This window comes from Puma concolor, chromosome B2 (assembly GCF_028749965.1).
Source record: "Puma concolor isolate L17-30 chromosome B2, mPumCon1.1.hap2, whole genome shotgun sequence".
Classification (NCBI taxonomy): domain Eukaryota; kingdom Metazoa; phylum Chordata; class Mammalia; order Carnivora; family Felidae; genus Puma; species Puma concolor.
In genome coordinates this window covers 1827782-1855715 of record NC_141671.1, presented here as the reverse complement: position 1 = coordinate 1855715, position 27934 = coordinate 1827782, and the positions used below count along the sequence as shown (strand labels likewise).

The window sequence follows — 27934 nt, the reverse complement described above, 5'->3', positions numbered from 1 at the left end:
AAGGCCAGTTCCCATCAAAGACCACCCAGAGGTCTGGTATGAAGAAATTCTGCCTTGCTGATTTCACATGCTGGACACTTTAAGAGTTTGTTTTGTTTTGTTTACAGAGAGCGAGCGCAAGCAGGGCAGATGGGCAAGAGAATCTTAAGCAGGCTCCATGCCGAGTGTAGAGCCTGACATGGGCCTTGATATCACAACCCCAAGATCATGACCTGAGCTGAAATAGACACTTAACTGACTGAGCCACCCAGGCTCCCCTAAAATTTTTAATGTTAGATGAGATGCTACTGTTCACAGGCTTTTCCATTCACATTTATCAACTTCTCACACTCTCGAGTTTTCTGGTATTTAATAAGGAATGAAATATCCAGGAAAATTCTTACATCGATTAAACGAAGAGTTTCTCTCCAACACAGACTCTGATAGTGAAAAATCTCTGTGTTCTGACTGTAACCTTTCCCACACTTGTTAAGATGGTAACACCTCTCCTTGGTGTGAAGTCTCTGGTCCTGGTTAAGGGCTGACCGTCCAAGGCTTTACCATACTTGTCACTTTTATTATAGGGTCTCTCTCCAGCATGGGTTCTCTATGATGAACTAGTCCAGTGTCTGCACTGAGAGCTTTTCGATATTCTCCATATTTGTGGGTCTAATTCAGTGGGAATTCTATCTTCAATGAAGCCAGCACTCTTGGACTAAAAGCTTTTCCACATTTCTCATCTTCATGGCATTTCTCCTGTGTATCTCAGATGCTGGATAAGGATGGAGCTCTGAAACTCATTCCACATTCATCACTTATGCAATCATAGATCTATTTCTAGGGTTCTCTGGTATTTTGGGACTTCTACATAATTCAGGCACTTAAGAATATTGCCATCAAATCTAGCAGTGTGTCCCTGTTGGCATGTTATTTCTTCAGATTTCTTCTACTTTGGAAACACCTTCTCATTTTCCATTTTGACCAAATCACCTGAAAGAAGAGATTGAAAATTTCAGCCTAATTCCCTCATTCACACATACCTTACTCAGTTACTTGCTCACTGAACAAGTCTCATTCAAACTACATGCTAGAGGGAAGAAAAAAAAATGTTTCATGTAAGACAGATGTGTATTGAGTTTATGACATAAACTATAGTGTGTTACTTTAATTTTTTTATTATTTAAAAAAAATTTTAATGTTTATTTATTTTTGAGAGAAAGAGCAAGCGGAGGAGAGGCAGAGAGAGAGGGAGACACAGAATCCGAAGCAGGGTCCAGGCTGAGCTGTCAGCACAGACCCCGATGCAGAGCTTGAGCCCATGAGCCAAGAGATCATGACCTGAGCCAAAGTCAGATGCTTAACTGACTGAGCCACTAGGCGCCCCTATAGTGTGTTATTTTTAAAAGGGAAGGGTGTGCATGTACACATGTGCCTATAATAAATAAATAATAAAAGGATAAACCATTAAAGAGCAAAAAAGGTTACCTATACGAGAGAGGGAACAGGAGGAGGAAAAGGAGAATTTTCTTGAAAACATTTTATAGATTTCATGTATAAAATTTTGTATTTCACATAATTTAAAAAATGAAAAATAATTTTTTTTTTTTTTAACGTTTATTTATTTTTTTGGGACAGAGAGAGGCAGAGCATGAACGGGGGAGGGGCAGAGAGAGAGGGAGACACAGAATCGGAAACAGGCTCCAGGCTCTGAGCCATCAGCCCAGAGCCCGACGCGGGGCTCGAACTCACGGACCGCGAGATCGTGACCTGGCTGAAGTCGGACGCTTAACCGACTGCGCCACCCAGGCGCCCCGAAAAATAATTTTTTTAAATAAAAAATAAAATAAAAAAAGCAATCCCTAAACATTGAAACAGAAATGAAACAAACTGAATTTAAATGTGTACCTGCTGGTGACATAACCACACAAAAGAGAAATTATTTCCAATGTCCTTTGCAGAATAATTTTTTTGTATATACCCAATGATATAGAACTTAAGGACAAAAGAATGGAAAAATCAGGCACCACCATTAAGCTGTTTATAAAAACCATATTTGATGGTAATGCTAACATTTTTTTTGAGGCCACTGAGATACTGTGGGATAAAACAGATGAGTATTTGATACTCTATCATTCCCAGTGTCTTTGAGAAGTCTCCAAAAGGAGATGCAGATGAAACATTAAGGCCCTGAATTTGAACTCGAACTGTCAGTATGAATTCACAATACATACTTTATCTTAAATTCTTCCTAGCTCTGAGCACTGAAAGGCCTAGGAACAATGTCCAATAACAATATGAGCATTCCTAGCACCTTATCTTTGGTTTTAAAATACCATTTCTTACTAAACAGAATCTGGGGTCCTTGGGAAAATGATTGATTTCAGGAGGAGGAAAGGAATTAGAGGAGTTTATACTTCTTTTTATACCAGAAGCAAGAAAGCTGTCAAATGCCTAGACTCATGTCATAAATATAGGAGACCAGCAGCTGAGAAGTGTGCAGAAGAGAAACCCACCATGTAAGACAAGAAGCCTGCTGCATAAGCTTCAGTTTATTTGTTCCATAAACGTCAACTCATTCTGGACAGCTAATTTTTAATAAAGACCTGATTAAAGTAAAAACGAAAAATAATTTGATATCTGTACAATGGAACTTATGTCAGCCATATGTATACATTACATGTAACTCTTGGGAAATATGTCCATAATGTAATACTAAATTTAAAAGTAGTGTCAGTTGGTATGTTCAATATGATTACAATTTGGGCACATATGTGTGCTTGTCCAATGAGCACATAAAAATACTAAACAAGTTTTGTTTTCTACACGAAGTCTTTGAAAATGCACATTTAATAACTTTTCTATTATATGTAGCCTTTGAGTCATTTTCTATTGGCTTCAATGTAGAAAAATGCTGTCCTGCCTTTGGCATAAAAGGTCAGGCCCAGGGAAGCTGGCAGTATTCAGTTAGAATGGAGAAACAACCATTCAATAGAAGCAGGATTTCCAACAACGTCGGTGCAAAGTAGTGAAGGGAGAATGACAATCAAGGTTAAAACAATGTGCTTAGAGGGACAAGGTAAAAATGAAACAAGACATCAAGTGAAAGGTAGGCAAAAGGTTTAGTGATGAGGTTCATTTGGAAAAATGCAAAAGACATTTCTGATCTTTTCCCCAGTAGGATCTCCTCTTTCTCCTCAGTAGATTCAGAACTGAGCTGCCCTGTTTCTGGCTGGAGCTGCCCTGCCCTCCCCGCCCCGTGAGTCTTAATGCTGCTGCCAGGCAAGCCATTTGCCCTTAGGGCCCTCGTTTGCCCTTCCTGTCCCCATAGGAGGACAAAGGACCCAGGGACAATTAGAGAAATTTGACCAGGGAGATATCTGCTAGGGTTCTAGAGCATAGATCCCAGTATTAATCGGGGAACAGAAGAGGAGGACAGAAAGCAGAGTTTCCTTTGACCTACAAGGACAGGGAATAAATGGACAGGGAGGGGAACACAACTCTGGCCAATGCATCTTAGCCATTTCCTCTCACTACACTTGAGAGGAAACTTCAAGTCTCTGCTCTCTCTCTTGAGAGAATACCTGCCTCTAGCAATAGATTGTTTCTTCCTTATCTCACCTTCCTCCTGGATGGTCCAGCTTCCTCAACAAGCCCCCAGTCCAGTAACAGCCTCCTCCCTATACACTGGATGCTGCCCCCACACCCAGGCCAGGAGCTCCGTGGGCAGGATGGTCATGAGCTGCTCCAGCACCAGCAGCTCCAGGATCTGCTCCTTGCTGTGCATCTCGGGCCGCAGCTACTGGCGGCGGAGAGCCTGCCTGGAGCTGGACTCCTGAGGCCCAAGGGAATCCTCCTAACAGAACTGCCATGAGTTTTGTCCGAAGAACTGTCAGAAGCACCATTTCTGTGCAGGCTAGATGCTTTAACTATTTGACATCCCTTCTGTTCTTCTGCAGCCCAAAAGGGTTGGACTGAATCATTCCTGGGCAAAGCAGTTCACCACAACAGTAGCAGGGGCTTAATAAAGCTGGTGATAAGGCATAACACATCACTGTTAACAGAGATCAACTCCAAACTAAGAACATATTTACTCAGAGTGAATTGCTGTGGTCAAGTCAATGATTTGAAGGTAAAGACGCCCTGTAAAAGATAAGACAAGCACAAAATGTCATTAGAAAAATGTCCTAAAATTGACTTATAGACAATTCGGTTACTTTAGGACTAAAGAACAATACTAGTAGCTTTTAGATCTAGAAACTGAAGTGAAATATTCAGATAACGTGAAATATCCCGATAACAAAAACAATGCAAACAGCTTTGCTTACTTGAATTGCGTGTCACAGATTTAGTCAATCATATTTATAAATCAACCTCTCTGTGCCAAGAATTATGCTAGATTCTTTCAAAGGCATTTTTAGTTTTAGAAAAGAACAGTGTGCATGTCAGTTGGGGTGTCCCACATTTGAGTTAGGGGTCCCAAGTCAATTAACCAAAGTCCCCCTTGTATACAAACCCAGTGAGTATTTTTCGGTCCTTTACTTACCAGATGCCTCTGCAGCTCCTAACACTCTAACCACTCCCAATCTTCTAAGGAACTGCAATCTTCTGGCTGTTTTCCCATGAGCTGGCTTTTGTAAAGTGCTTAGACCAACACCTGGTGCTCAAGCTTCTATAAGGGCTTGTCAAAAGCTCATTCTTAAGTCCACTTTATGGCTCTTCTTCAGCTTGCCAAGAAATGTCCGGTTACCCTAAGCCGGGATCCGGCCTTCTCATTCCACATTCATTCTGGGCAATCTCGTCCATTCAGTAGCATCTGAGAACTGAGACGCCGTCACCTAACAACTCCTAAATCTATTCTCTTTTCCCAGTCTTACTTTGGAAATCAAGACCATTATAGTCCAATGGTGTAAGACTCTTCCAGTCCTAGGTCTTAAAAGCACCTCAACACCACCAAAAATTAACTCATCATTTTCCCCTCATAATCAATGGCTCTTCCAAAATTACTCATTTCTTTCTTTCTTTTTTTTTTTTTTTTTAACTTTACTTTGCTCTGGCTGTCAGCACAGAGCCCAACTAGGGCTCCCACAAACCACAAGATCTTGAGCCGAAACCAAGAGCTGGACACTTAAGGACTGAGCCATTCAGGCGGGCCTACCCATTTCTTTAAAAATGACACATTCATTCCCCTTACCATCTATCTAATCCAAAAACCTAATTATCCCTAACTATATTGAAAATAAAGCTCGTAATACGTACCACGTGCCGGGCATTGTCCTCAGCACCTTTTCAACAATCTTTCTCCCTTAGACACCAAGTGGAGTTAAATCCGCGTCTTCCACACAATCCACTCCACCCTCGTCACTTCCACGGCCAGCACCTGGCTTTCACCAACTTACAGTACCGGCTCTTTTCGTGACGCCTGCGCATCTCTCCTCTCTCTTGCTTCCAGTCCTACCCCCTTCCAATCCATTTGCCACCCCGCTCCTGAAATTTCTAGAAGCCTAGTAAGATGACGCTACTCCCGTGCGTGAAGACAGGGACTCCCGTCTCTGCGGAGTCCGCCTCCCGGAGCAGCGCCAGCACATTGACCACCTGGGCTACGAGGTGGCCGCGCGCGGACCCGGGGCAGCGTAGCCGGGGCCTGCTCCCTTCTGCGAGGCAGATGTGCGCACACACATCGCGTGCATTCTGTGCGGGAGCCGTCACACGGAAAGGACGGAGAGGCACACTGCCTTTTCAAGTCCAAGTTCCCTGGGGTATCGCAGCTGTCACCTGCTCATCCTCTCTGCCCCGGCCACAGCACACCCACCTTCCCTCGGCTGCCTCCGGCCGCCCGTTTCCGTTCAGCTCTCCGCCTCACCGGGAAGTGCCCCCACCCCCGGCTCCGGGCATCCGCGCGGTATCGCAGGGGCGTTCCCCTCTTCCCCACGGCACTGTGAGCTGGAGGGGTCTTAAAAGCACCTGGAGACCCGCACTACGCGACCGGCAGCCCATGTCCGCTCGAAGGACGCGCTCACTTCTCAACGTTCTCTGAGCCGAGGAAATCACACTTTCCTCCGTTTTCTAAGTCCTGAGACCCCGTCACCATACGTCCTCCGAGACAAACCCTCCCGGCACAGGCGTGCAAGGTCATGACCACCGCCACGAAGGCCTCGATGAAAACAGGACTCCGGAGGGGGACAGAAAACCGCCGCCGGCCGTAAAGACGCACCAGCGCCCGGAGCCCCGAAGCGGGTGGCCCGCGCAGCGCTCGCGTCCACGTCCGCGGGCGGCGACACAGACGAGACTGCGTCTCTGGGAGCGGCCACCAAGCCTCGCGGGCGCCTCCCGCCGGAAAAGGCTCGCGCTAGCTGTGGCTCACACGAGACCGGAAGTACGTCACGACGCCCGGGCACGCCTCCACCCGCTCCTCACCGCCCCTCTAGGAAGCACAGAGGTCCCGCATCTCAGTGGTTGGCCGGCTCCCACCGCAGGGGCCCACGGTGGCCTCTGCACAGCGCAGGCGGGTCCACCGGGTGTCCAGCAGCCATTCAGCCTGGGACGCAGTCCTCCGTTCCCTAGTACCCTGGTCCCGTGATACCCATTGCCCACTCGGCCCCCAGGGTCCGAAGCAATAATCGACACCCACCTGAGCAAAGCGGCATTAAGAGGGGCAGGTGCTGGCTTGCTGTCCACCGTCTCAATCTTTGTGCATGTGACTCCGGTCCTTTTGAGCAACCTAACCACTTACAGATCCCTGACTCTGCAGAATTAGCAGAAAGTGAGGGGAAGCCACATGCCCGGTCCCCGCTGTGAATGGCCCCGGGGCAACTGCGGAATGTGGGGCCTGGTCAGCCTGTGTTTGGTACCCTGCGGTGTTAAGAGCGCTCTGGTTGCACAGCCCGTGAAGAATGTGCATCAATTATGATAACTTAGGAAACTTGGCACAATCTCTGGACCTCATTCATCCTAGCTACTTGCTTCAAACGTCTTGCCCTCTGCCTTATTCCTGCGAGGTTGTGATCTGGCGCGCTATATTCCCACGCTTCCTCTGTATGTTAGAGGTGAACAGCCCATACTGGTCCATCGATCCTATACCACTGAAATGCTCCTATGCTTCTGGAACGTCATCTCTCTTGTCTGGTAAGCCATAGTCTCAACAGGCTCATCTTAAGTAACTAGCTATTTTAAGCGTTTTGTTGTTGTTTGTGGGGTTTTTTTGGGGGGGGGGGGGGCTTTTCCAGGTGGGTGTTGTTTTTATAGGCATACCCACCCCTTCTTACCTAATCCAATAAATGTGTTAATGGGGATTATTTTAAACCAGGCAGATGGTGGCTACTTTGGTCTAGGTGGCTACACCTAAACATCCCACAGCCTCCTTCATAGATGCTCTACCTTAGCTTTCATGAGAACATTGTATTCTTTCTGTCTCTTCTTCTTCTATCTCCTCAGCAGGAAAAGTCTTAAGTAGGAAGACCATACATCCTGATTTATGCCTCTTGGCTGGCTGTAATTATTAACAGCAATCCCTTTCATTCTCAGAAGTGTCCTAGATTGGGCAATACATTACATATAGCTACCTCAAGTCTGACAACCACCGATACGCTAGCTGAAATGCAGATTCCCAGGTCCTGCCCTCACAAACATTCAGCCAGTCTGTGGTAGTGCCCAGGAAACTGCAGTTCAAACAACCCAGGTGATTCTAACACAGGTATATATTCAGAAGCAGCGGCTTCATCATAGAGCTGAGACGTTGGCATGGAAAACTGGGTGTGAGTCCAGAGAGACCTAAAAAAAAGAAATCAGTGATTTACACACTGTGCTTGCCTCCTCTTTGTTACGTAGAGCACGGAGAAGAGTGAGGAGTGAAGAGCAGTGGGACTCTTTTCACTGCTAAGACACATGGACCAATTGAGAGCCAGAGGGCTAATAGGTATTATTTATGGACAAAGCACGTTTCTTGGTAACAACGTCTCTTTTTATTTTTTCCTTCTCTTTGGTCACCACTTGTTGGCCTAATCCAGTTTTAGCGTGTAAGTTTGCCTGGTTCCTTTTTGTTCTCACATTTCGTTCTTCCTTTTCCTTTTTCCATCCTGTTTTGTTGCTGCTGTTGCTGTTTGCAGAGGCCTAAAAGGTTCTGAGCCTCCAAGTCCAAGTGCCTGTGAAACCTTATATAATTCACAATGATCTTTGTTCACAGTTTTGTTTTAAAAAATTTTAAGATTTTTAACTTTAAAATTTTTAATGTGATTAAAAAATAGATCACAACGAGTGTTTAACCACTTTGGACTTCACTGTTCTCATGCAGGTATGAAATTGCTCAACTCAAAATTTCTTCTTTAAATTTTTTTTTTTTTTTTTAACGTTTATTTATTTTTTGGGGACAGAGAGAGACAGAGCACGAACGGGGGAGGGGCAGAGAGAGAGGGAGACACAGAATCAGAAACAGGCTCCAGGCTCTGAGCCATCAGCCCAGAGCCCGACGCGGGGCCCGAACTCACGGACCGCGAGATCGTGACCTGGCTGAAGTCGGCCGCCTAACCGACTGCGCCACCCAGGCGCCCCCAAAATTTCTTCTTAAAGCTAATATTTTCTGATTTTTTGTTAAGAAACTCCTATAGTACAACAAAATACTTTCAATGATTCCATTATGCTTTAACAAAGTGTTCCGTGACCTCTGCATCTGGCCCCCACCCCTGTACACTCATGGCTCTTGAGCCTGTCTTAGCTGGGCCTTCTTCACCCTGTTTCCTCTATTGCAGATACTTTCCGCTATCTTCCAGCTCTTTCTACAAATAATCTACTTTTCTCTCAACTTTTACGTTCTCTCTCAACTTCTAACTCAACATTTAACCAGTGACACACATGTATACTGGTACATAGATTTCAAAACTGCTCCTGAGAAGATACTTCATATTTTATAATTTTGACTTTAGATATGCCATTGTTTTAAAATTTTCTCAGAGGTATTTTTTGTCTTATTGGAAAAATGTAAAACAATCCTCCACTATAAACTGTTGTTTAAAGGAAAAATATTGTCAGATAGAGAAAATAGAAGTCATTTTCAAATACAAAATCTGGACAGAGACTTGGTTCTCCTTGAAGATTTGGTTCCTCAAATAAAAATTATAGTGAAAGAGAGTCTTCAGGTCTTTTACCTACAGCTCTAGATAGCTTTCAGTTGCAAAATTCTCAGTCATTTCTTGACATACAGTGTCCACTGTCCTAACAATGCTCAGAGGGGTGCTGTACTATCCCTCAAGAACCAGTAAGGCTTTTTTATATTTTTGGTAATCTCTACACCCAACGTGGGGCTCAAAATCATGACCCTGTGATCAAGAGTCACACACTCTTCTGAGTGAGACAGCCAGGCATCCCTCGAACCAATAAGTCTTTTTAATTGGATTTGAATCAGTACTTCTTACACCTTGCTCAGCCATAAAACTGACTAGTCTTTCAGACTGGGGCTTTTCAAAGGCATAAGGAGAGATGGTTACTGGTTTACAGAGCAGCTGAAAGGAGATCAATGCCAGAGACCCAATGGGTTGAGTGAAAAGAGCCAGGGTAGAAAAAGAAAAGAGAAGTGAGGGTAATTCAGAAATGTAAAGGGAGACAACACCTAAGAGCACCCTGCCAGGAAGGTGGAGTAATCATAGGAAAGGCCAGGGCCTACATGCCCCTGTCTAGCGGTTAAGTCAACTAATGACAAATGTGCATCCCAGATAAAATAATTACAAGAACAATCCGTATCAGAAAACAAGGCAAGTTAGTTTGATGAACTGTCAGTAGTTTTGATCATGTTAACCATCACTGCACTCGAGTGGTATATGCCTCTACAGCACAGATAACATCTTTTCTTTCTTGGCATTTTTATCAGTTATTGAGAAAATTTAGAATTTTTGAAAAGCTGTGAAAACAAAAAAACAAAAACAAGCACAAAACAAACCAAACATTCAATCTTCAATTGCAGCTGTAAAAACAATCCATTAGAACTATATCCTTTAAAATCCTGATCTGTTCATATTTTAAGTCTTTTAAGAGCTGATATAATGGAATTATCCAAACATGCTGTTTTGGCATATTCAGAGGTATCTGTGATGCTTACAAACTCAGATTATTAGACTGTATGTCTCATATTACTGAATGGAATATATGTTTACTTGAGAAGTTGATTTTATTTCAAACTTAAGTCTACTATATTTTTCTTCACTTTAAAATCTATATGTATTTCCTCTGGAAATAGTTAAACCTCAAGATACAGTAAAATACAATCTTGAGAAAATAAGATTTTTGAGAAGGCCTACAATTACCCATAAGCGGCGACACTAATGGTTTGAAATGCTGAGAATACAGAGCCAAATACACGAGACTGAAACCATCCCCATCACTCTGCATTTCTCTGTAGAAGAATTATGTCCACCTCTAGTTGCCGAAACCCTGTTTTCCAGCTCACATGGAAGTTGTTAGCTTTTAAAGTTTGACTTGAAGTACATTAGGGAGGGGAATGAAATAATTTGTAACATTTCAAAGTAGTGGTTGTGCATTACACCAGTGTGTTAAAAGTATGGAGCACCAGCAAATGAGATACTGTCCACGTGTAAACAGAGAGGAAGCTGGCTGTTTCTCTAAAGATTGTATTGTTTCATGAACACAGCAAGGGGTTGAACAGTGTAAATATACACCATCTTGGGGCGCCTGGGTGGCGCAGTCGGTTAAGCGTCCGACTTCAGCCAGGTCACGATCTCGCGGTCCGTGAGTTCGAGCCCCGCGTCGGGCTCTGGGCTGATAGCTCAGAGCCTGGAGCCTGTTTCCGATTCTGTGTCTCCCTCTCTCTCTGCCCCTCCCCCGTTCATGCTCTGTCTCTCTCTGTCCCAAAAATAAATAAACGTTGAAAAAAAAAAAATTTAAAAAAAAAAAAAATATATACACCATCTTTCCGTGGAACAAAGGAAATAAGGTTATATATGTTCACGTTTTCTTGTATTTCCATGAAGAAACACTGAAGATATGTAAGATACTAGAAAAATGGCTACCTATGAGGGAAAAGATAGGCTCCCTTTTTTTTTTTTTTTTTTAATTTTTTTTTTTCAACATTTATTTATTTTTGGGACAGAGAGAGACCGAGCATGAACGGGGGAGGGGCAGAGAGAGAGGGAGACACAGAATCGGAAACAGGCTCCAGGCTCTGAGCCATCAGCCCAGAGCCTGACGCGGGGCTCGAACTCACGGACCGCGAGATCGTGACCTGGCTGAAGTCGGACGCTCAACCGACTACGCCACCCAGGCGCCCCTAGGCTCCCTTTTTAATGTGGCTTTCATACTTGAATCAGATGAAGAATTGAAAGGGCGGACCTACGCCGGCCAACTCCATCTTGTTCTGTGTCCTTCACCTAGACCACGCCTCCTCCCCTTGAGTAACCTCCTGCTCACCCATTCAAAATTCCTGATCAAAACATGCCCAGCGACCTGACCTGCGTAACAGGACTCTGACCCTTCCCCAGCCAATCGGCCGAGGCCACGCCCCTTCCCCAGCCAATCGGCTGCCCCTAGACCCCTATAAAACCTTTGTGCTTTTGAAACTCGCTCTCTCTCCCTGGTATCTCACCGCTGCGTCGGTGCAGGTAGGGGACTGAGCTCGAGCTAGCTCGAATAAAGGCTCTTTTGCTTTTGCATCGGACTCGGCTCCCTGGTGGTCTTTGGGGATCACGAATTCTGGGCATAACAGAATGAATTATCTTCTTGAAAAGTCCCTCTAAGTAAATTAAAAGTTAAAAAAAAAAATCATTCACTACAAAAATAAATAAGGGGCACATGAGTGGCTCAGTTGGTAAGCGTCTGACTTCGGCTCAGGTCATGATCTCGCGGTTTGTGGGTTCATGCCCCGCGTCGGGCTCTGTGCTGACAGCTCAGAGCCTGGAGCCTGCTTTGGATTCTGTGTCTCCCTCTCTCTCTGCCCCTGCCCTGCTTGCGTTTTGTGTCTGTCTCAAAAATAAATAAACATTAAAAATAAATAAAATGCCCCAAATGAGGGATCAGTGGAAGGAGTGCTTCCTGGAACTCGGCTGTAAACCGAACAGAGCAACATGCACAGACGGGAGGCTTTATTGAGCTGTGCCTCAGTGCCTTCTAAATCCTGGAAGTTCCTTCTAACCTCAGTGCCTTCTAAATCCTGGAAGTTCCTTATACTAGTCATTTCTACATGGGGATAAAATGCTTCCAGATGCTTAGAAAGAACACTAGGAATCAGGAGACAGGGTTCCAGCTCCAGCTCGGTGAACCAGCTGAAAGGTCCGCAGTCACTTCCAGCCTCCGTTTCTGTATAAGGGACACAGAAGTGATCTGTAGGGTCCCTTATGATGTTTCTATCATGGTTAAGTGACCTGCAGTGTATTTGGTACTCTAATCTGGATTGTCATCACCATAGATTCCCATTTCTTTGTGTCCTAGGCTTAGTATAAAGCTTGGTAAACGTTCAATCAGTGTTAAGGGAAAGAAGTTTTTTTAAGCATGACCTTGGTGGTAATTAATAGGTAATGCTGAGAAGCATGGAGCTTATAAAAAACAATCAACGTGGAAGGCTGATCACACTTTTCAACTTCTGTATATGTTTGAAATTTTGTATAACTAAGGATTAAATAAATAAAGCAAAATCCAAAAATGCTTATAAATCACAGGAAAAATGCAAAGAGGCCTATATTTTCATAATGAAGATCAGAAGTGAGATACCAGATTTTTAGATAAGTTTCTTGGTCTACACAACTCTGAAATCTCGAGCAACAGTAACACATTGATGTGTCCTCACTTGGGTCCTTGGTTCCTCACTGAAGGCGGAGTCAGTGGAACTCTACAGAGTTCTTAACAGGGAGAAGCCTTCTGTGTATCTATGGGAGGATTTATCTGTCCCCTTTTGTAGGTTAAAAAGCAAATTATCATATCTTATGAGAAAACAATCAAATCATTTAAGTTGCAAGTTTTACTGCCATTATTTTTAAATTAATTTTTAAATACTCGAACTACTTTTAACATAATTGTGTATTCAGGTAGCATGTAATTTTTTAAAACTTTTTAAAAAAAGTTTCTTAGAACTCGGACGAAGGAGTTTTCCTAGAGCACACCTGGAGAACTTTCTGCACAGACAGGTGTGGGACCAGTTGATGAAGTCACCACAACAGTGTTCACTACTGCAAACACAGATGTCACAGACCTCAGAGAAGCTGACAGATGGACTTAACATATTATGCTTCTCTCAGCATAAAAACACGGACAACTTCCACAGTCTGCGCTCCAGAGGACCGAACGATTCTTTTCCTAGGACTCTGCTTCAGGGACAAAGTGAGAGCCTGCCCCACCACCTCCACTAGGGTCCGACACCAGGAGCCTCTGCCCTACCTGCTCCAGGGGGCTAGCGGCACCCACCCCAGGGTGGACCTTCCGATGCTGGACGAGGTTGCAGTGATAAATAAAGTTCTTGCCACAGTCTTCACATTCATAAGGCCTTTCTCCAGTGTGAATTCGCTGATGCTTAATGAGGACAGAACGTCGGCTGAAGCTCTTCCTGCACTGGCTGCACTGGAAGGGCTTCTCCCCCGTGTGGATCCGGAGGTGATGGAAGAGCCCCGCGTTCTGGCTGAACGCTTTGCCACAGATGCCACACTGGTAGCGCTTCTCCCCGGTGTGGAGTCTCTGGTGCTGGAACAGACCCGAGCGCTGGCTGAAGGCCCGTCCGCACTCATCACACCCGTAGGGCTTCTCCCCGGTGTGTGTCCTCTGGTGCTCGATCAGGATGGAGTTCTGGGTGAAACTCTTCCCACACTCACCGCAGACATAGGGTCTCTCCGCCGAGGAGCTGGCCCGCTGCCTCTCCCACCTGCCCTCCTGGTCACATGTGTCTGCACACTCAGGCCCCAGAAGAGTGTCACCGTTCAGTTTCTCAGGAACTTCCACAAGACGTTTCTTCTCTTTACAGAGCTCCCTCTTCGGGGCTGACTGCACACTCCAAGCCCCAGCCTCATCCCCTGAAATGAGAAAATGGATCACATGAATGTCATGTTTCCAAACGGAAAAGAAAAAAAGCAACCAGGAGGGTGGGGGGCAGGGGACACATAAGCACGGTTCTGTGTACTTCCCCCACCTAGACAAGGATGCCCGGACCTCAGGGAGAAGACACACTGAACTGTAACTGTCAGGGGACTGTCTTCTCCCCACCAGGCCGCAACCTTCCCCCCACTACCCCTCCATGCAGGTCACAGTGTCCTCAGGACCAAGCACAACGCCTGGCACACAGCAGACGCTGAGCAGATGGACGGTGAGGGAGTGAGGGAGGCCTCTGAGGAAGTTCCAGTCCTCACCGATCTCCCGAAGCAGGCACACCTCCCGCGACCTGCACGGACGCGGCCCTTCCAAGGTTGGGGGCTGGCCGCTTGATGAGTCCTGGGCTGCTCCCCGACCTGCCTCCTCCTTCACCAACTCTTCCTGCTCACGGGCACAGGCTGGAACCTGCTGGAAATTAAGGACGGTTAGAAATCAAATGTCAGGGGGGCGCCTGGGTGGCGCAGTCGGTTAAGCGTCCGACTTCAGCCAGGTCACGATCTCGCGGTCGGGCTCTGGGCTGATGGCTCAGAGCCTGGAGCCTGTTTCCGATTCTGTGTCTCCCTCTCTCTCTGCCCCTCCCCCGTTCATGCTCTGTCTCTCTCTGTCCCAAAAATAAATAAACGTTGAAAAAAAAAAAAAAAAAAAGAAATCAAATGTCAGAGAAGACATCGTAAGGAGGCATCCTCAGGCCCACCGCACGGGAAAAGAAGGACCAAGAAACTAGCAGGAAGAAACAGGCAGAAGGACGGGGCACCCACAATAGACCACATCAGGCACAAAGAAATCCTCGTCCTCTTCCTGTTGCGGCACAGAAACCCCACACTCATTCTTACGGCTACCGACCTCTGTCCTGCCCTCTCCCACCTGTTCTCCCGGCTCGTCCAGCTCCCGCTCCAGATCCTCCAGCACGGTCACCGCCTGCTCCCCGCTCTCCGGGTGCTGTCCCTGCACCCAGGCCTGGAGCTCCTCGGGCAGGATGGTCAGGAACTGCTCCAGCACCAGCAGCTCCAGGATCTGCTCCTTGCTGTGCGTTTCTGGGCTCAGCCACTGGCGGCACAGCTCGCGGAGCCTTCGAAGAGCTTCGCGGGGTCCAGGGGTCTCCTGGTAGCAGAACTGCCTGAAGCGTTTACGGAAGATCTCTCTGCTATGCGGGTGATCTCTCCACGGGCCAGATTCCTGCCCAGAGGCACAATCCCCCTCTTCCTCTTCTACCTTTACTGCCAGACGTCCTTCCTGCATCTCTGGAGTCTGAAGGACTGAGGCTGTGGCCATTTAGGCTTCACTATTCAGAAAAAGAATCTATCCTTGATGACTCCCTTTGATCTTTTCTTCTGAAAATCCTAAAATCTAAAACATAATTTGCAGAGAAAAAAAACATTAAAATGTAGAAAATCTTTTCTGCTCGCGGGCACTGGGGTATTTATAGCAAAAGCAGTCACTGTCTAGTGAAGAGCAGAGAATGCATGACTAACAGTAAGGACTTTGCAAATCCTGAGGCAGGTGATACAGGGGAAGGAAAACAGAAACAGAACACGTTCCCCAGAACCGCCCCCCCCCCATGGTTTTATTGAAGAAGGGACCATTTTGATCATCCGCAATGAATCAGCTCAAGTAACTCAGTTAGAATAAACTGAGTTTCCATTTGAATGGCAAGATCCTAGACGTGGCGTAAGTGTCATGCTGAATGGAGGTAAACAAGCATCATGGTGCCAAGTGGTCACAGAGGACGCTAAGAGTCAAGGAGAAAAGGGAAACAAAATGGAGAAGGGAGAAGTAAAGATAAAAGGACAGAATGAGGAGCAAAAGAAATGTACTGGGGAGGAGAGGCCAAGTCTGTCCAGTCGGGTGAGGTGTGTAGGAAAGAGTTCTGTATTTGCGCTGAGACCCGATCTTCCAGGTACAATCTGCGCGGGCCCATCTTTCTAGGGGATATGAAGATAAAATAAGATCATGGATAAAGAGCACGAGAAGCTGGCAGCTTGGTAAATCCTAAAGTATTGTAAATTACTACTATTGTTATTTTTCTTATAAATCTTATTGAAGGAATAAATGAATCCTAGCAATCAAAACACCATGGCAAAAGAATCAGAAAGTAGTCAAGAGATATTAAAATGAAAGAAATATTGGTTCTGATATTTTAGAATTTTTTTTTTAATTTGAGAGAGAGAAAGAGAGAGCGCACGTGTGCACACGGTGGAGGGGCAGAGGACCAGGGAGAATCTTAAGCAGGCTCCACACTCAGTACGCAGCCCAATGCAGGGCTCGATCCCACAACCCTGGGATTGTGACCTGAGCCTACCGAGTTGGACATTCAATCGACTGATCCAAGCCTCTGGTTCTGATATTTTAAAACAGGGGTAGGGTCTGAGCTGTTTCTTGTCCTTTAATTTCCTGGAAATTGTTTATCTTTGAGACTTTGAGGATGGACAGTGGACAGCAATGTGTAAAATAAAACCAGTGCTCATAAAGACACAAATGTCTATGACCACATAAAGCTTATGAAAGAATCTAAACCCGAATAGTAATTAATGAAAGCAATTTTCTGAAAGAATATTATGTAGCCTAGTGATTTCAAAGGATCATTTTTGGGCAGAGGCTTTCAAACTTTTTTGACCAGGACCCGCAGTTAAGAGGTATTTTATACTGAGACCCAGAACACATATATGCATGTGTGTGTACATGAATGCATGAGACACGCACACACATAACTGAAATAATAACTTCACAAAACACTAAGCACCCTTATTCACGTGATATGTATTATTCTTTTTCTAAATCCCGGTTGTTGTTTTTAAACCCCAAAACAAAAAACCCTGGTCACAGCCCACATGGACTTCATGATCCACATGAGTCATGACCTATAGCTTTAAAAAGTTGCCAAATTTAAGTAAAATTATTATAATTCATTGTAGATATAACCCAACACTGTTCTTAGGTATTGGAATCCATCACAAAATAAAAAGAAAAACTAAGGAGAGGGTATTTAATTACAACTGAACATGGATCACTTACGAGTACAAGAGAAGTTAAATGTGCATCGCCAGTATTAGGCATACTTATCAAGAAGAGAAAGACTACCAGGGCAGGGAAGCATTGTTCTGGGTAATCTGCAAATATTATCCTTTCCACAAATTCCTAACATTTCTGGCTTCACTAACTTTTATAGTCACCACTCCAGGAGAAGTGGATAGGGTTTTTTCCTCCAAAGACAGGATCCCTGAGCTCATATTCCCTCCCCAACTTTGCCTGGCGCTGACTCACCATCACTTTGAGTACCACGTTATCTTTTTCTGTCCAAACTTCTCACACACCACCCATGCATCTAGCCAACATTTACTTAGAGCCTGCCATATTCCAGGTACCGTTCTATGCACTAGAGATAAGCTGCAAAAAAAACAAAGTCCCTACTTCCATGGGATTTACATTCTAATAACAATATCAGTAACAGCTGACATATATTGTTTTTGAGGTACCGGGCATTGTACTGGACGCTTTACATATATTACCTCATTTCATCCTCAAACGACCTCAAGTAAGCTTTTGTTATTACCCAGTATCATAGATGAGAAAATGGAGGCACAAAGACTTTAAATCTTCGTGAAACAAGTTTCACAGGCCTAGGTGGGGAAGCCGCCTTTTAAACCCCACAAATCTAACTTCAGAATTCAGTCTTGAGCACTACACCACTCGTCCTCCTCTACGTGGGAAGGAAGACGGAAGGGGCCAACAGGGACAGACGGTAATAGGCCAAACAGCAGCAAACGCTACAGAGAAAATTCCAGGTAAAGGAGATGGGGAGAAAGGTCTCCATTTCATGTGGGGCATCAGGGAAGGCCTTGCGGATAAGGTAACATCTGAGCAGAGACTCGAGAAGCGAGCGGCGGTCACAGGACTCCCTGGAGAAGGATGGTTCCACACAAAGGGAACCGAGTCGTTGGAGGCCAGAGCACGGCTGGGTTCTTCAAGCAACAACCAGTTGAACAATGTGGTGACAGCAGAGAGAGCAAAGGGTACAGTGATAAGAGTCAGGTCGGGAGATTATGAAACGCCATGTGAGGGCTCTGCCTTCTAGTCTAAGACATGTGGAAAGCCATTGAGGTTTACAGTGGGGTGGGGGATGGCGACGAAATGTTACTTACACTTACTATGAAAGTATAACCGGCTGCCGTGATAACAGACTATGAGTAAAGTGGAAGCAGAGACAGAAGCTATCTAGTCTTTGAGGGAGCGAAGATTGTGGCTGCAAGCAGGGTCTGCAGGGTCTATTCTAGGGTGTGGAAGTTTGGGGTGCAAGTATCAAACAGGTAAATGAAGGACACGCGCTCTGATGTCACTCAGTTAACCGAACACAGGTTCAAAGGATTAAACGGCGACTCATGCCCTCTTGTTTTGTCAATCTTCTAGGCCCTGAAAAAGGTCTCTTTCCTATTTGCTGCCCGTCTGCTTTGGCTTTAAGTCAAAGATTTTCTATTCACAGAAAATGCAGCTGAAGCTTTGAGTTCTGCTCATAGAAAGTCATCTCCGCTCTGTGGTGTTTCACATCTTTACTCAGTTTCACGAAGATCGATTTCCCTCTCTTCTCTGTATAGGCTCCTTTTCGCTTTCCTCCCCTGATTTCATTTCTGTCTGGTGGCCTCACACCGGCACATCTCTGCTGCTTTTTGAACCCAGTGCTGCCCTCCTGCTCACAAACAGACAGCTATTAATCTCACTTAGGTTCACCACCCCATTGTACACACCTTCCTTGACTTACCGTGGGGCTACGTCCTGATGAACCCACCATGAGTTGAAAATATCATAGGCTGAAAATGCACCGAGTCCACCTAAGCGACCACACATCACAGCTTAGCCTCACTTACCGTAAACATGAGCCTACAGCGGGGCAAAATCACCTAACACAAATCCTGTTTTGTTGTTAAGTGCTGAAAATCTCATGTGCCTTAGGGAATATTGTCCTGACAGTGAAAAACACAATGGTTATAAATGTATCCGTTATTTCTCACAAGCAACTTGAGAACGATCAAACTCATAATTCGAAGTAGTATGAATGTGTACCACCCTTTGTCGGGGGACCATCGGTACATGCCAGGTAGAGAATTAGCATAATAATCTCTCACACTTAAAAGAACCACATCTGCATTTGAAAGCTGGTTTCTCCTAGAGTCTCAGCAAGCTTGATACTCCCAAATCTACCACTGCCCTCAGGGAGGAATGCTCTTTACCAAAGAAATACATGCTGCTGAAGATCAAGCAGCATGCAACCAAGTATGTCTTTATCATAACACACCCCCAAACCTTCCCCCCTGACATCACCATCTAAGGCCCCCACTACTTACTAGATGCAGCCACAGACTCTCCCCGCTGAGGTCACCATCTAAGGCCCCCGACTACTTACTGTACGCACTCCCAAACCCTCCCCCCTGATATATCACCATCTAAGGCCCCCGAAACACTCAAGCTCGGCTCAAGACCAGTCAGGTCTCTAGCTTCAACTGTTGGGCCCCTCTTGTTTTCCCATATTCCACACGCAAAACCTGCCCGCTCCACTCCGGCTTCTCTTCTCACTGTTCTTTAGTCAGGCTTTCCTCATCCCTGCTCCATGTCCGTGGTCTTGCCAGCTGCACTTGTTCCAACCCTACCCAACCTCTGCACCTTGATTTGAATCTCACATCCTTTGAGGTCTTCCTCATGCATCCCAGCCCACCCTCTTCTTCCTTCCAGCTCTTCTATCATTTTGCCCCCAGTCTCTATCTTGCAGTTAGCTCTCACATTAAAACAAAATCCCAGAAGTACAGAATAGCCAATTCCTTCATCAAGCTCTACTCCCCAGAAGTAGACACCGTTAAAGATTAGACTGTATCAGGGGTGCCTGGGGGGCTCAATCGGTTGAGCGTCCGACTTTGGCTCAAGTCACGATCTTGCGGTTTGTGGGTTCGGGCCCCGCATCGGGCTCTGTGCTGACAGCTCAGAGCCTGGAGCCCGCTTCGGATTCTGTGTCTCCCTCTCTCTCTGCCCCTCCCCTGCTCATGCTCTGTCTCTCTCTATCTCAAAAATAAATAGAAACATTAAAAAAAATTTTAAAAAGATTAGAATGTATCTTTCCGTCGTCTGTGCATCTTTAATGTGTGCACGCACACACTCACACAAACACAACCTTTCCTATTCATCGGCAATAAGTACAAAGTGGTATAAGGTAGCAGATTTAGTTATGAATTCTGACTTACTAACAACGTGATCTTGAGCAAGTTACTTGACCGGTTTTTCTGATCCTCAATCTCGTGTACAAAATGAGGACAGTTCCTTTGCAAAGTTGTCAAGAGTATTACAGGAGACAATGCATACAAAATGGTTCGGCACAAAGCCTGGCACACAATAAACTTCCACCTTTTAAAGAAATACTGTACAATTTTTGGCTTCAGGTGGCTTAATCAATACCTGCTACCTACCCTCGGGGCCAAGACTGTAAGGTTTCCTTCCTATTGCCCAAAGCACAGCAAGGGTAAGTGGGCGGGGAAGCACGTGTTAACACACCACTAAAGTAGCTGTTTCACCAACCTTGCAGACATACTCTGGAAGACATCCATCCATGTGTTCAGATAACACTTTACTCTTCAATCCTAACCGGAAGCCCAGGACTCCTGAGGCCTGAAAGTGGGGAGGACCAGATTCAAACGAGATAAGTAACCCCTGGGCTGTGGCCGTGAAGCTAATACAGAAAAGAGAACAGAGTCCGCACAGCAGGTTTAAGAAAACGGCCTGGATCTGAACCCTAACTACACCTCTTACCAGCTGGTATGAGTTGGGTCGAGTGAGTGGGCCTCACTTTCCTTCTCGATGTTAGAAAAGGGGGCAGGAGAGGGCTGGTCCGTACTCGGAGCCTACCTACATACGTTACTACCTGGAAAGTGCTTTGAACAACGCCTGCCCAGAACATACTACCTGCTGCTGAAATATCCGCTTAACAAACATGAGCAAATCGCGAGCGCCCCTGTGGGTGGTGAACCAGACCCCGAGAGGCCGAGAGGAACGCTTCTCCGTCGGCGCCTGTCCCCTCATCCTACTATGGGGACGGCGACGGCCCGCAGCGCCCGAGCTCGGGTCCGGCCAGGACGCCCCCGCCTCCCGCACCCGGCCCGGTGACAGAGCTCACACACCGGCGCGGCCCGACTCCGAAGCTCACCGAGCATCCGCGGGAGGAGAGGCCACCCCGCCAGGCCCCACCGCCTCCCGGTCCTTGACAACCACAGCCCGCACAGTGACCGGCTACAAAGGCCGGAAGTGCGTCACGCGCGCCACCTCCGGGACGGCGTTCCGGCCGCTTTCCTTCCAGCGAGCCCGGAGGTCTCACGCCTCTATGGTCGCCCCGCCGAATCGGCTCCACAGGTGGAGTGAGGCGCTGGGAGGTTTATTCTGCCCCGCGGGGCAATGGGACAACAGCCAACATAGTGTTTAGCCCATATTAACTTATTCATTCTGCATTGCAACCCTGTAAGTTAGGTACAGTTATCCCCATTTAACAGATGAGGAAACTGACGCACGTTCCCTCTGCATTTGTTGCCATTCCTGCAAAGAAATCATTTTTGTGCACTTTACTTAATTGCACGAGATATTCCAGGTTCACTTTATATATTACCTGCCCTAGACCTAGAATCCACCATTGTTCCATAAAGCATGAAGCTCTGGTTCCTTTCAGTGGAGAATGGTATACAGAAACCAGCCGATAAGCCATGGGTAGTAGGATATATCATTGCTTCTAGGCCATAGCAGTGAGTATATATATAATTTTTTTCCTTCAGGATTTTATCTCATTTTTTATACAATTTTTAAAGTTTATTTATTTTGAGAGAGAGAGGGAGCAGGGGAGGGGCAGAGAGAGAGAGTCCCAAGCAGGCACGGAATTCAACGTGGGGCTCCATCTCACAAACGGTGAGCTGAAATCAAGAGCTGGCTGCTTAAGCGACTGAGCCACCCAGGTGCCCGGAAAGTTACACATGATTTTTGACTGCACAGGGGTCAGAACGCCAATCCCTGCCTTGTTCAAGGGTCAGCTATATACTCATGCCCCATTTTCATTAGTTTTAATTTATCCTGTCCTTCCTTCCTCTTTCCTTCCTTCTCTCTCCTTTCTCTTGCAAAAATAAGCACCTGCCTTCTTTACCTCCATAAAGTATATTATATACACTCTTTTATACCTTGCTTTATCACTTATTAAAAAACCTGGAAATTATTCTAAATTTGTTCATTGAATATATATATATATATATATATATATATTTTTTTTTTTTTTTTTTTTTTACAGTGGCATAGTACTCCATCGTGTGGCTTTTTCAACTAGTCTTTGAGGGATAGGTATTTGGATTGTTTCCAATATTTTAACAAACAATGCTGCAATGATAAATGATCAATGAAGAAACAGAAATGAGAAGTGAGGAGAGAGAAAGGGAGGTGTCTTTGTAAGGGCTGTATTACTTTGCACTCTGAGAATGCCTGTTTTCACATAGCCTCCCAGACTGTATGTTCTTAAACATTCATATTTTGTTAATATGACAGGTCATTAGGTATTTCTTATGCAATCATAACCCCAATGATTAAATCCTTGTTAAAAATGGATTCATAGCATATTATGAATAATTGAAAAAGTTAAAGATAACAGAAACAAAGATAGTCCATGCTCATTAACTGCAAGAACCAATATTGTTAAAACATGCACACTACCCAATGCAATCTACTGATTAAATGCAATCTCTAACAAAATACTAAAAACATTTTTCACAGAACTAGAACAAATAATACTAAAATTTGTATGGAACCACAAGACCTTGAATAATCAAAGCAATCTTGAAAAAGAACAAAGCTGGAGGTATTACAATCCAGATTTCAAGATATACTATAAAGCTGTCATAATCAGAACAGTGTGGTACTGGCACAAAAACAGACACACGGATCAATGGAACAGAATGGAAAACCCACACATATGTGGTCAATTAATCTTCGACAAAGGAGTTAAGAATATCCAATGGGGTAAAAGACAGTCTCTTCAATGAATGGTGCTTGGAAAACTGAATAGCTACATGCAAAAGAATGGAACTGGACCACTTTCTTACACCATACACAAAAATAAACTAACAGATTAAAGACCTAAATGTGAGACCTAAAACCATACAACTCCTAGGAGAAAACATAGGCAGTCATTTCTTTGACATTGACCGTAGAATCATTTTTCTGGATATGTCTCCTCTGGCAAGGGAAACCAGCAAAATTAAACTATTTAGACTACACCAAAATAAACAGCTTTTGCACAGCAAAGGAAAGCATCAACAAAATAACAAGGCAATCTACCGAATGGGAGAAGATATTTGCAAATGATATATCCAATAAAGGGCTAACATACAAAATATATAAGGAATTTCTATAACTCAGCACCAAAAAGGTCCAAATAATCCGATTAAAACATGGGCACAGGACCTGAATAGACACTTTTCCATGGAAGACATTGAGATGGCTAACAGACACGTGAAAAGATGCTCAACATCACAAATCATCAGGAAAATGCGAATCAAAACCACAGTATCACTTCACACCTGTCAGAATGGCTAAAATAAAAAAGACAAGAAATCAAGAAATAACAAGTGTTGATGAGGATGTGGAGAAAGAGGAATCCTGTACGCTACCAGTGGGCATGTAAATTGGTACCACCACTGTGGAAAACAGTATGGAGGTTCCTCAAAAAAAAATTAATAGGATTGCCACATGATCAAACGGAAGGCCTTCCCACATTCATCACATTCATAGGGTTTCTCTCCAGAGTGGATTCTGTGATGTCTGTTCAGGTCAGAACTTCCACTAAAGGCTTTCCCACATTCATCACATTCCTAGGGTTTTTCTCCTATATGAACCTGCTCATGTTTGCTGAGGTTTGAACTCACTGAAAACCCTCCCACAGTCAGTGTGCTGGTTTAAGGAACGGCATCTCCAATGAGCGAGTCCTGTGCTGTTACTGAAGGTTTTACCACGTTCGCTCCTCTTAAGCTTCCTCCCCGGTGTGATTTCTCTGACATCTAAGAAGGACTGCGTCTTGACTAAAACTTTTCCCACACTGATCACACTAATATCGTTTTTCACCCATGTGAATCAGGGGGCACTTAAAAAGCTTTGTTTTGACTAAAGGCTCTCCCACACTCTTCACATTGAAAGGGCTTCTCCCCCGTGTGGATTCTCTGACATCCAAGAAGACTGATGCTGTGCATGAAGCTTTTCCCACACTGATCACATCTGTGTGGCTCTCCTTCCTCTGAATTTCCTGCCAGACCTGTCCTTGCATTCATGAAGGTCTCCAAGATGGGTCCCCTGGAAACTGGTCCTGCCTCTGCAGATTCCACGGAGAATCATCTTCTGTGATTCCATTCCTTTGGACACTTCCTGCCTCCCAGCCAATGTCCCAGCCTTGGGCTTGGTCTCACTATCTAAACTAGGACATGGATCGTTCCAATGTCACTTTCTTTCCAAACTTTTTGTTATGGAAAATTTTAAACATCTATAAAAGTAAACAAAATGGAAATGTCGCCTGTTTGAGCTGATGGACTATTACACCCCAAGGGACCATTTTTCTCTTTTGTAGTCATGTTCCCCCAACAATCAATAAATATCTCTTCAGCTCAGTTAAGGAAGGAAAGTACTAGAGAGGAAAGGTGAAAGCGGTACTTACCAAGGTAGGACAGAGAACAATATTTACCAAAGGGCACAGATTATTAAAATGTTTGTTAAAAGTCTAAGTTTATAGGAGGTGCCTGGGTGGCTCTGTTGGTTAAGCATCAGACTCTTCATTTCAAGTCATGATCTCGTGGTTTGTGGGATCAAGCCCCGAGTCAGGCTCTGCACTAACAGCACAGAGATTGCGTGGGATTTTCTCTCTGTTCCTCCCCAGCTTGTGCTTGCTCTCTCTCTCTCTCAAAATACATAAATAAACTTAAGAAAAAAGTCTAAGTGTATAAAGAGCACTTTAAACTGCAATCAAATTCAATTATAGCAAAAAAGCAAAAGTGTATTCATTCTATTGCTTGGAAAGAAAACTTCCTCTTCCTCTTCCCCCAAATAGGGCACTCCTTGAAGATTCAGTGTAAACTGATAATTCCCTTATGTTAACTAAGATATGGAAAAACAGTTTTACTGAAATTTGGCCCGAGGGAGATAAATGTCCCACCAAACTCATTAAATTTTTTTTTTTTTTTTCAACGTTTATTTATTTTTGGGACAGAGAGAGACAGAGCATGAACGGGGGAGGGGCAGAGAGAGAGGGAGACACAGAATCGGAAACAGGCTCCAGGCTCCGAGCCATCAGCCCAGAGCCTGACGCAGGGCTCGAACTCACGGATCGCGAGATCGTGACCTGGCTGAAGTCGGACGCTCAACCGACTGCGCCACCCAGGCGCCCCGACCCACCAAACTCATTAAGATGAAGATTCTACCTCAACTCAAAGGAAATACCGGAAAAGGTCTGATTTCTTGGCTGTTCTGGTCACTCTGTTCCTATTTTCTGGAGATTGTGAAGAGGATCAGGACGTAAAAAGGGGATCAGGAAACTTTGTTAGTGGGAAGCACATCTGACATGCTGTGTATGAAGTTCTTCCTGACATGGAGAGAATGTGGGAGGGCAAAAGGATTGAAAGCAGACTGGAGTAACATGCAGGGGAAGGTATGGGCGTGAACACAGGAGGGAATTTAACGTGGAAGAAGATAGGAGCAGTGCAGTCAAAGTGAAAGGTTTAAAAGGTGGCTCTATCCTAATGGGTAGAGAAAACTTAAAAAGACAGGATGGGGCAAGACACTGAGGAGGCCTCTGTAAAGATCATAATGGAGAGATAATATAAGAAGCCACTGAATGATGTGATAATTCCACGCTTTTTTTTTTTTAAATTTTTTTTTTTTTTTTCAACGTTTATTTATTTTTGGGACAGAGAGAGACAGAGCATGAACGGGGGAGGGGCAGAGAGAGAGGGAGACACAGAATCGGAAACAGGCTCCAGGCTCTGAGCCATCAGCCCAGAGCCTGACGCGGGGCTCGAACCCACGGACCGCGAGATCGTGACCTGGCTGAAGTCGGACGCTTAACCGACTGCGCCACCCAGGCGCCCCTACCACGCTTTTTTAATGAAAAGCAAAGATGAGTATGTTAAAGTAAGTAAGTAAATACGTAAATAAAAATCTTTTGCTTAAAAGGTCAAGAATACCGGTTATACTTTGCAAATAGAGAGGCAGATGAGCCAGGGAGGATTTTGGGTGAAATCATGCACGGCCATCAGTCTTCTTGGACACTACTCCTGATTAAACTGTAAAGAATGGCTGTGATTGGCCAAGCAGGAGCCCAGCTACCCTGATCCACCTTTCCAGACAGATCCTCCTCTTTCTCACCTCTCTCTAGGGAATGGGGCTCCAAGGTCATGCTGGGGGGGGGGGTCTCCACATGCTGGAGCTGATCACATGGTGACTGGCAGCCGGTTCCCAGGGATGTCACTTCCTCCCAGAGCACTTCCTGTCCATCTGCTTGGAATGTGCCCTGGGGACAATTAGGGACCATGGGGCTTGGGAAGAAAGTGCCCTGAGAACTAGATGTAAAACCTTGGGAAGTACTTCCCATGGAGCCAGGACAGGGAGAAAGGACTCAACAGGCTTAGAAGGAGAGATGAGGCAGGAAAAGGAACAGACAGAAACAATGATGCAGGACAGGGACAGAAGCTCATGGCTGCCCTCACAGCTCTCCTACTGACCTAACCGGTAAATGCTGCACTTTGTCACCACAGAACATGCCTCTCTTCCCACCTGCTCTCCGGGCTCGTCCAGCAACCGCTCCAGATCCTCCAGCACAGTCACCGCCTGCTCCCCCCTCTCCAGGTGCTATCCCCGCACCCAGGCCTGGAGCTCCTCGGACAGGATGGTCAGGAACCGTTCCAGCACCAGCAGCTCCAGGATCTGCTCCCTGGTGTGCGTTTCTGGGCTCAGCCACTGGCGGCCCAGCTCGCGGAGCCGGCGCAGCGCCTCGCGGGGTCCAGGGGTCTCCTGGTAAGGGAAGAGCCTGAAGCGCTGGTGGAAGATCTGACTGGACTGGCTGTTCAGCTGCAAGTCAGTTTCTCGTACGTAAAAGTGATCTTCCTCCACCTTTACCATCACAGGTCCTTCTTGTTGTCCATCTTGGATAAGATCTGTAGCCATTTTCTCTCAGCTGGGGGCGAGGGGAGGGGTCCGCGAAGACGGCTCTCTGCTGCAAGGAGATTCCCCTTCACAAAATGTAGGAAAGTGCTAAGATGAAAAATTGCCACCAGTTAAAAAGGAAAATCTACAATTTAATCTACGTTAAAGGCTGCCCAGAACACTTTGGGAAAAAGAGGGCAGAAAAGATTTTTGAAGTTTGGCTAACAATGATTGATGTAGATGATGAGGAGTTGACATTCTTGGTAATGGAATTTTTTTTTCTAATGGAAATTTCTGACTATTTTCGAAATTAAGGTTATAATCCTTTTCCTACCAATCTTTCCTGTGCTCACTCTACTCCAATTAAACCCTTCAATTTTATTAAATTTTATTCAAGTTTATTTATTTTTCTTGAGAAAGAGGAAGAGCACACACAAGTTGGGGAGAGACAGAGAAAGGGGAGAGGGAATCCCAAGCAGGCTCGGCCTGCTTTGCAAACAGCACAGCGCCGGATGCGGGGCTCCCCTCTGACACTCGGGACAGCCCTGGGGAGGGGAGCCGCCGGGGCGGGCCCTCGTGGGTCACCAAGAGACCGGTCTCCGGCATGCGGGGTCTTACCCTCTGCGCGGCGGGTCCGGAGCTAAGTCGGTGAGCTTGGGCTCACTCACCCGGAAGCCCAGAAACCCCACTTCCGGCCGGC

General features: G+C 45.5%; 1 protein-coding gene across 8 annotated transcripts; it reads right to left on the bottom strand.

Moving 5' to 3' along the window:
* Positions 1-332: 332 nt before the first annotated feature.
* ZSCAN23 (zinc finger and SCAN domain containing 23) lies at positions 333-27934 on the bottom strand. 8 transcript variants are annotated; one of them, XM_086705752.1, is made up of 8 exons: positions 27853-27934; positions 26866-27342; positions 14914-15396; positions 14307-14457; positions 13348-13973; positions 7539-7746; positions 3598-4119; positions 333-969 (listed from the first exon to the last, which is right to left on the bottom strand). In XM_086705752.1, exons 3-6 carry the CDS (start codon positions 15319-15321, stop codon positions 7696-7698), a joined length of 1236 nt encoding a protein of 411 aa, XP_086561878.1. In that variant the 5' UTR covers positions 15322-15396; positions 26866-27342; positions 27853-27934; the 3' UTR covers positions 333-969; positions 3598-4119; positions 7539-7695. The 8 variants fall into 8 exon arrangements, with proteins under 8 accessions (XP_086561878.1, XP_086561871.1, XP_086561877.1 ...); XM_086705745.1 differs by lacking the exons at positions 333-969; positions 3598-4119; positions 7539-7746 and having other exon boundaries at positions 12617-13973; XM_086705751.1 differs by lacking the exons at positions 333-969; positions 3598-4119; positions 7539-7746 and having other exon boundaries at positions 12617-13973; positions 14307-14454.